At 47.1% G+C, this 10,000-nt stretch overlaps 1 protein-coding gene across 1 annotated transcript in view; it reads left to right on the top strand.

The window, feature by feature from the left end:
• The window catches only part of mid2 (midline 2), a gene marked incomplete at both ends in the record, with an annotated part of 74,401 nt that overhangs the window by 15,632 nt on the left and 48,769 nt on the right, over window positions 1-10,000 (top strand). The window contains 2 exon segments of the mRNA XM_084448659.1: window positions 4,880-4,945; window positions 8,123-8,218. Of these exon segments, the coding sequence (XP_084304785.1) occupies window positions 4,880-4,945; window positions 8,123-8,218 (162 nt within the window).

Here is a 10,000-nt window from a genome sequence, read left to right as displayed (position 1 = left end):
ACCCCGCTCAGACTTCCTTTAAATACCCCCTCAGCACTCCAGACAGACTGACACTCCTTTTAGCTGTCTCGCTTGACCCATAAATGTGATTATGTAACCTTAAGGAGACTTTGAAAATTTAGCGGCAAGTGACATGAAGAATTAATCATGCAACTTAACTTGAGCAACTGGACATTAAACAGGCCGGTGGGCCTTTTAGGCAGACCGATGGAGCCAACCGACCCTGAGTTTGCTAGCTAACCTCCATCTGCCCTTTTCCCTCCATGTATCTCTCTCCCTCCACCTCATACAGTTTCAAATAAGACGTCTTAAGTTACCCGAGGGGCTCAAGTAGTGCATATAGCAATTCAGCCGAGAAGGTTTAGATTTATTATGCATTTGACATAAGGTTAAGTGTCTCCTGAAGTGCACAGGGTTGGCAGAAAGGAGCAGAAAGACAGGATGTGGAGACAAAGACTTGGGAGCCGTAACAGTCAAGTACGTTTGTTGTGATTGCGAGCTGAATTGCTGGATGCGCCATGATTAGTGATAAGGGATTATGCAAATCCAGGAAAAAATATGGAAAGTTATGTTGCAATCGGTTTGTTTATTTGTTTCTGTGTTTGTTTTAGCTAGTGACATTGACTTTGTGAATAAGGCAACATAAATGTTATCTTGCTGTTGTCAGATGGCTGCTATGGTTACATGTTGGGTTATCTCAATCAGTGGTGCGTTGCAGAGTGAAACAAGCGCATTCATTTAGAACTGTGACGGCTCTCTGGGCGTGCAGTATAGCAAAAAAATTATGCACATCCCTCCAGCCAATCAGGATGGAGTGTTCACCCAGGCCATGTTATAAGCACCAATAAGAGCCATACAGTATCTCAGAGGAGTCCACGTGTTGAAACTACAAACACAGATATTCACATGACGTTGATCTCTTTTATCTGTGCCGTGAGAACTCTTGTTTTGTTCAAGCTCGTGCAAGATGGAATGCACATGCTGTCATATCTCTTTGTCAACGTCTCTCCATCTCTGGTCTTCCTCCTCACCTTGAGTGCCAGGTTACATAAGGTCTTAAATAAGACGAGCGAGAGAGAGAAACCCCGGCAGCGTTTGCGGGAGCGCTCCTCAGCTGTGGTGTCAGTGGGTCGGCTGTGAGCCCCCCCCTCCCCAGCCTGATCTGTGTGGGACGGGGGGCGGCCTGGGCGTGTCACTCGGACAATAACAGAGACTGTTTTCGGGGAGTGTGAGAAGAGGGAAGAAGCATACCGCCCTGCCTCATTCACGAGCCACCGTTTTTAAAACCACTTAACGGTCTGCTCTAACCGAGCGCTGAGTTGCTAGGAGACGAGACCTTTTCACCTGTTGTCAATCATGTGTGACCAGAGATGGAGAGACATTGACAAAGAGGGTCTAAAACATTGTGCCTCGGGTCCCTGTCCTCCTAGACGTTTTTTTTGTTGTAGTCCTCGTTATTTTGCTTCCAGGGACTTGTCGACGTGTTTCGACGTGGCAAAACCCCAGAAGTGCAGACTTCGTGAACATGCTCTGTTTACATCAATCTATCTACTGCATCTACAACCCTCCCCTGTCTCATGAGGGGTACTTGGGGTTCTATAACCCTCCCCTGTCTCATGAGGGGTACTTGGGGTTTGGAGTTTTCTAAGTAAAAGTAAGTCTGTGTCCTCTCTTTTTTTATCATCCCAGATGTAGTTTGCAGTCTCTGACCCCAACGACCTATTGAAAGGGTAAAAGCTCGTCTTTAGAAAGACTGCCCCCATAAAATGGACCAAATGTCAGATTTTCTCCCTGCCTTTACCATCGAATGGTAGCCATGACAATAGATTATTCATTTCTCAAACCTATTGAGAAACCCCTCGTCTAATCCTCCTCTGGAGCCGGAATGGGGGTTATTGGGTTTTGGGTTTTGGTCCCAAAGTCCCAGTGGGATTTAGTGAGTGAGCTAGTCTTCTGGGAGACTCCCCTCTCTCTCTCTCACTCTCTTTCTTTCATGGGGCGGCTGTAGCTCAGTTGGTAGAGTGGGTCGTTCAGTGATCGAAGGGTCAGTGGTTCGAATCCCAGCTCCAACTGTCCACATGTCGAAGTGTCCTTGAGCAAGACACCTAATCTCCAAAATTGCTCCCAATGAGCAGGTTAGCACCTTGCATGGCAGCTACTGCCATTGGTGTGTGAATGGGTGAATGAGAGGCCATTGTAAAGCGCTTTGAGTGCCGCTAAGGTGGAAAAGCGCTATATAAGTGTAGTCCATTTCTTTCTTTCTTTCTTTCTTTCTGTCTTTCTTTCTTTCTTTCTTTTCCTTATTTCTTTCTTTCTCATTCTTTATATACCTCCTTGAACTGTGATGACTGCCTCATTTTTCTGCCTTTCCCAATATCCTTCTGGTTCCAAGTGATCTCTCTCTTTCAAAGTATTTCACTACCATAAATTCAATAATTCAGCACTTGGAGTGCAATTTCATATACTGGATTTGAAGTCCAGCTTCATTTAACCTGAATCTGATAAAGGAGTGAGTGGACAGTATGTGGACAGTAAGTGGACAGTGAGTGGACAGTGAGTGGACAGTGAGTGGACGATGCACTGTAGTTGCATTCCCACCACAGGGACATTCCCCAGGAACTAGGAACCTTTTGAGGAACTCACTGCATTCCCACCACAGGGACATTCCCCAGGAACTAGGAACCTTTTGAGGAACTCACTGCATTCCCACCACAGGGACATTCCCCAGGAACTAGGAACCTTTTGAGGAACTCACTGCATTCCCACCACAGGGACCAGGGTCTAAATCAAGTTCCGGGGGGATTCATTAATTGACCCCCCTGAATGGAGAAGGGTCGCCACCACGACTGACCCAGTCCCCCTCCTCGGACCAGGCTCAAGCCAGGCCAACGTGATCATGTCCCCATGGTTCTCGTTACATCTGGCCCCGGTCTGGTCCGGTCTCGTACGGTACCGTTCTGTACTGTACGCAACGGCGACAGCTCCTCATTCATTATCCGCAGCACACTGTGACAAGTCTCAGGAGATGTGCCCTGTGGAATATTATCCTCAGCAAAAACCGCATTTCCCAGCAGGCTCGGGTTACTGACACGTCTACCGGCTCTCTTGTTCAACACCTGCTCTGAAGCCGAGCCTCTCTGTCCTACATCCACCCAGCAGAGAGAATTCCAATAATTGCAGCACTTCATAAACTTTAAAGAATGATTCCTTTAGCCTCAGGGCGTTTAAGCACTGCCTTCTTTTTTTCCGTTTGTTAGGGTTGTTTTTCTGCTGTTACAGTACGTTGGTGTTGTTGTTATGGCCCAAAGATGCAGTGGACATTGTGAGCTTATTAAGCAGGGACTGCAGTGCAGTAAAAAGTCTAGTAGGGCTATTTTTCTAAAAAGAAAACATCTTTATACTGTACATTATTTTACCTGTCGCACTGTCACAGATTGAATTTGGCAACAACTTTGTTCCCTGCACTGCTTTTTAGAAGCTAATATTTCACAGACTTCAGAGCCACTAGATCTCGAATAAATGTTCAAAGGGTCAAGATCACTAAAGCCGGTCCCAATAGCCATGTCCCCAGAGAGAGGACACTCTACTCTTCAATCACAATGGAGCTGCGTGACCTGGCCTTGTGTGCCGATTTCAAAGCAACGGCGACTCAATAGAACAATCAAGACAGCCAGCGACGATGACGTCGTGAGCGGATGACGTCACACCTACCCTACAGGGCTGTAGACGGGTGACAAATGTCCATTTTAGGACACATCATTTACCTGTTCAGCCAGGGAAGAGGAGGGCTTTGGCATTTTGAATCCCCAATGATAACATGCAGCAAGCGCCACTGCTTCTCTTATTCAAATCAATTCATCAATTCAAATCTCTCTCTCTCTCTCTCTCTCTCTCTCTAGCTCTCTCTCTCTCTCTCTCTCTCTCTAGCTTTCTCTCTCTCTCTCTCTCTAGCTCTCTCTCTCTCTCTCTCTAGCTCTCTCTCTCTCTCTCTCTCTAGCTTTCTCTCTCTCTCTCTCTCTAGCTCTCTCTCTCTCTCTCTCTCTCTAGCTTTCTCTCTCTAGCTCTCTCTCTCTCTCTCTAGCTCTCTCTCTCTCTCTCTCTAGCTCTCTCTCTCTAGCTCTCTCTCTCTCTCTCTAGCTCTCTCTCTCTCGGCAGCATGGCTCGGTCGCCCCGTTTTTGATGTCTGCTATCTGCTTTAATGAGTGTCCTAGGGACCACACTTTCTCTCTCTCTCTCTCTCTCTCTCTCTCTATCTCTCTCTCTGTCTCACTCTCTGTCTCTCTCTCTCTCTTTGTCTCTCTCTCTCTCTCTCTCTCTCTCTCTCTCCGTCTCTCTCTCTCTATCTCTCTCTCTCTCTCTTTCTCTCTCTCTCTCTCTCTCTGTCTCTCTCTGCCCTGCTGCTAACACACGTCCACTGGGGCCAGGGCCACTGTAATGCCACTAGCTTCCGGCCTCTTTCTGAAGGGAACTCTCGCTCCATCTCTCTCTCTCCCTCTCGTGGAGCCAAGCTGTTTTTGATGTATAAATCATCCCTCTCTCTCTCTCAAGTCTTTAATTAATGACCCATCTGTTCCGCTCTCGCTGGCGTTCAACTGGAAGCCATCAACACGCGACGGCCATCTTCTCACACGACAACGCTGGGGAACAACTCCAGCAGGAGCTTAAGAAAGGCATAGAGACTTGGTGCAGGACAGAAGACACACACACACACACACACTTGCTCACCTGCACCTGAGTCACAGTGGAGGCTAGCCATCTATGGAGATAGAGGATAGATGGACAGACAGACAGGCGGACAGGGAGGGAGGGGAGGGGGAGAGGGGCGGGTTAACCCCGGAGCTGTGTGTCCAGATGCTGACGGCGGTGTGTGTGTTCGTAGGCTTTTCAAGTGAGCCCTGGCAGAGTATCTGACGCCGTATTGGAGGCATCAAAGACCAGCGCCGCGGTGAGTTACTGGCTGCCTTTCTGAAACACAGATAGACTGACTGACCAGACAGACAGACTGACAGACCAGACAGACAGACAGACCTGACAGACAGACAGGCAGACCTGACAGACAGACAGACAGACAGACAGACAGGCAGACCTGACAGACAGACAGAGAGACAGACAGACAGACAGACAGACAGACAGACAGACAGGCAGACCTGACAGACAGACAGGCAGACCAGATAGACAGGCCAGATAGACAGACAGAGACTCCGTTTACACCTTGCATTAAAATGCGTCTTGTATCGAGATTGTATCTAGATATTGATTTAGCCTGATAACATTTACACCTGGCATTAATATGCGTTTCGAGTATCTTCAACCCGATCCGTTCGAGATCCGATCGACTCTGTCCAGCTGACAATCGAACGTCACATCCTGATTGTGCTTGAATATTTTCGACCGACCAAATTGAGAGTAGACTCGTCTGGGCTCCAACCTTGACCAGGATTAATTTAATGCTTTCTTGCTATCACAACATCAGCTTCCATAATATTAACTTGGCTAAAAAGCATCTCTGCATCATGATGGTCAGCGATGAGACGGCTGATAACCCTCCGTCACGGGAAGGGAAAGTACATCAGTCGGCTGTGATCCTTAACAGGAACCGACGTTATGTCTGAATACAATCCAACGGCTAATTCCCAATAAAGAATCCCTCCAGCGCACAAGCAACTCCCCCAAATATAATAATGAGAAGCACAAGCTGGCAAGTGGAAAAGTTCAAGCATAGTTGTGTTTGGCTGAGATATTAATGGGACATCGGAAGCAAAACTAGCAATAGCCGATCGGCTACAGCTGTGTCAAACTCAGCTGCTTAAACAGCTGATCCACAATTACTTAGTGAAATTCTCAGATGACCCCGCCGATTTGGGCTCATAATAGCCTGAGATCAGGACACATCACTTTCCCACTCCGAAAGCTTAGCTTCAGGTAAGATAGGATTCATTCATAAACAATGGTTAGTTGCTGCTTCTTGCTGGTCTGGAACCGGCTACGTATTTCCGCCCACGTTGTTGATATGTGGATTAAAAATGCATTTCCATTTACACTTTTATTAAATGTGGTCGACATGCGTCCCTGACCACCTGCGGAGGTGATTTGGCCGATCGGATCGCAATCCGTCCTCAAAACGTTTTGGGCGCATTTACACCTGTACTTTCATGTGGTTTAGCACAATCAGATTGCAATCTGATCACCAAAAATGCATTTTAATGCCAGGTGTAAACAGGGCCAGAGAGACCAGATAGACTGACAGACAGATCGATAGACATAGAGACAGACAGACAGACAAATAGACAGACAGACAGACAGACAGACAGACAGACAGACAGACAGACAGACAGACAGACAGACAGACAGACAGATAGATAGACATAGAGACAGACAGACAAATAGACAGACAGACAGACAGACAGACAGACAGACAAAAAGACAGACAGACAGACAGACAGACAGACAGACAAACAGACAGACAGACAGACAGACAGACAGACAGACAGACAGACAGACAGACAGACAGACAGACAGACAGACAGACAGACAGACAGACAGACAAATAGACAGGTAGACAGACAGACAGAGAGCTAGTGTGAGACGGGTCTGATGGATCTGTCCTTCTCATGCATGAGCCGTCCTCTTCAACGCCAGCGCTTGTCTTCTTCTTTGGTGCACCGCCTGCCGCTGCTGTTTCTTCCTTTGTCTCAAACGCTGCTTTGTTCCTCAGCTGCCAACTCTCTTCACACAGTCCGCATCTGAACTCAACTCCATCATCTGCTGTGTGTGTGTGTGTGTGTGTGTGTGTGTGTGTGGAGGGGGGTTCTCGTCAGGGTCATAAGGTCAGTTTTATGTTATGTACTAACACAATGAGATGAACGGAAGAGGCAGTCTTAGTGGAACACTGACAGCGTGTGTGATCTCGTTAATGCTGATAGTGTGTGTGTTTCATGACACTGACATGGACGGGGTTTCCCGAACGAGTTAAGAAGCTTCTTAACTCCAAAGTACTCCTTAACTCCCATTCAAAGGGTTGCTTAAGAAGGGTTCCTTAAGAAGGTTCTTTATCGGGAAACCCCGCCATTGTCATTGAAGACAGCGTAATGGTGGGGGGCCGTCAGACGTTCATGTTGATTTACAAATGCAATCCCACCCTCTATAGATAGGCTGTCAATTACTAGAAGTCACGTGGGTGGCTTGGATGTTTTCTAGCGCAACTATTGGGGCTTGTGGATCTAGCTAAAGGACTGGGATAGCTTCAGAACATGGTTGTTCAGATAAATAGTATTATTTTGGTGCTTCACTTCTGCTGTAAGGCTATTGTTGTGTTGTCTTCCCAAATGTAATATTTGAATCTAGAATATGGCAATGTTCGATGGTGGAATATTGGATATTCCTGAGATATGGATCTGATATCAAAGATAGATATAGTGATGTTTCCAAGTCTGCTCTTCCTCAGAACAGAATCTTAACACTTGTGTGACTCCCTCATCATGTGTGTGTGTGTGTGTGTGTGTGTGTGTGTGTGTGTGCCCTGATAATACCAACTACATCAGAGATCTGGCTTCATCCTGTTGCATAATGCATTCACAATGCTTATTCACACTGCTGTTAGGGCTAGGCTAGGAAGAAACACGCAACGCTGTGTCCGATCTTCTCAGTTATAGTTTTAACGTCTTGATCATTTTAACGTTAGAGTGTGTCCATAATGTATAAGGGATCCTCAAAATGAAACATTGCACAAAGAGATCATGCAAATGTTCCATACGCTTCAATCTGAAATCGCATTGCAATCACAAACACATTATCCACCAGTCCATGACACAAACCACAGACCACAAGCACTGACATGAAGACATCCTTCACACCCCAGCGCCCGAGTCATGACGAGTCCCTGATCCTTCACACCCCAGCGCCCGAGTCATGATGAGTCCCTGCGTTCCCCTGTGTTCTTCACTGTGCTTCTATCAAAGAAGACCTTCTGAACATTCCTCCTCCTCCCTCTCTCCCTTTCTCCCCCTCTCTCTCTCTCCCCCCCTCTCTCCCTCCCTCTCTCTCTCCTTCACTTCTTCCCTCTCTATCTCTCTCTCCATCTCTCTCTCTCCATCCCTCTCTCTCTCTCTCTCTCTCTCCATAGCAAACCCTGGAGAACAATCTGACCAACTTAGTGAAGAGGAACAGTGAGCTGGAGAACCAGATGGCCAAGCTCATCCAGATCTGCCAACAGGTGGAGGTCAGTACACACTCCACTGTGTGTGTGTGTGTGTGTGTGTGTGTGTGTGTGTGTGTGTGTGTGTGTGTGTGTGTGTGTGTGTGTGTGTGTGTGTTGGGGGGCTGTGCGTGTGTGTCTGTGTGTGTGTTGTGGGTGTGTTTCTGTGTCTCTCTGTACTTGCTGACGTTACGTATTTCATTCAAGCATGTAGCGGACAAGCTTTCCAGTGACAGTACAGCAATGCATTCAATGAGAATGGTCATTATCAGCACCTGAGCCTCATCTCTGTGGTAACGCAGGCAGAGAAGATACCATTGACACCACAGTACAACTCTATTGATTGTACACAACTCGGCACAGAACACACACACACACACACACACACACACACACATACACTACCTTAGCCTCACACCGTGGCTTTCCAAGTGCTGGAGAATTGCCGAGTTGCAAATTGGATATGCTGTATCTCTCTCTCTCTCTCTTCCTCTCTCTCTCTCTCTCTCTCTAGTGTTAAAATGCAGAGGTGTTGAATGGACACTCAACGTTTGCTGATCGATCCCATTCACTGACAACTGAATACAGATTGATCGCTGTGCTTCTAGTGAATAATGAGCAGCCGTGGGTTGAAAGTTCTTGAGTTTTCTTAGTGAGGTGACCTGTGACAGATTCCTCTGACAGCCTGCTGACTTGGGATTGTAGATGTAGTTCTACCCTCATACCGCCAAGATCGCCCGTTAGAAAGTTATTGTTCATAACGATAAATAATTATAATTACAGGAATTGTAATTACCCTCAACGGTATTTTATCGCCATACAGCAGTGATACACACAAATACGCACGTGAATTAGTGGCAACACACTACACACAACACACACACACATTATGCATCTACTGTCCCTGGTAGAATTTATCCTCTGCACTTCACCCATCAAGCTGTCCTGCTCCAGAATAGAATAGAATAGAAAGTTAATTTGGCCATACATAACCAGTTCAGGTACTGGTACATTGGAGTTCTTGTTATCGCTTGTGATTACAAAATCCTATCAGCACCTCCAGGTGCAGCCAGGAGCATTACATTACATTACATCACATTACATTACATTACAGTCATTTAGCAGACGCTTTTATCCAAAGTGACTAACAATAATTGCATTTAACGTAGGAAAAGCCAATGTATTACTACTTGCCAGAACTCACAAGTGCATCTCCTTCCTAAAACAAGTGACTAAGAGCATAATCTAGTGCTGAAGGCAAAGTGCAAGAATAGCAATCTCAAATACAATAGGGGCTTAAGAGGGTGGATCGTTGTAGTACTTCTTGAAGAGATGAGTTTTGAGCCTGCGACGAAAGATGGGCAGTGACTCTGCTGTCCTGACGTCAGTGGGCAGTTCAGTCCATCACTGAGGGGCCAGGACAGAGAAGAGCCGTGACCGTGTCGATCGACCGCAGGGGCTTCAGATTGACGGGGTAACCAGTTGCCCCGAGGTAGTAGAGCATAGCGGTCGGGAGGGGGTGTAGGGTTTGACCATGGCCTGTAGGTAGGAGGGGGCTGTTCCTTTCATTGCCCTGTAGGTTAGCACCAGAGTTTTAAACTGGATGTGAGCCGCTACAGGGAGCCAGTGTAGGGAACGGAGGAGGGAAGTTGTGTGGGAGAACTTGGGGTGGTTGAACACCAGTCGAGCAGCAGCTTTCTGGACAAGTTCCAGAGGTTTATTGGCTGACGCCGGGGCCCCAGCAAGGAAGGAGTTGCAGTAGTCCAGGTGGGAGATGACCAGGGCCTGGATGAGCTCATCAGTGAG

This window comes from Borostomias antarcticus (assembly GCF_949987555.1).
Source record: "Borostomias antarcticus genome assembly, chromosome: 14".
In the NCBI taxonomy this organism is placed as follows: Eukaryota; Metazoa; Chordata; class Actinopteri; order Stomiiformes; family Stomiidae; genus Borostomias; species Borostomias antarcticus.
The sequence above is the reverse complement of the archived record's forward strand: the minus strand, read 5'-3'. Positions and strand labels throughout refer to the sequence as shown.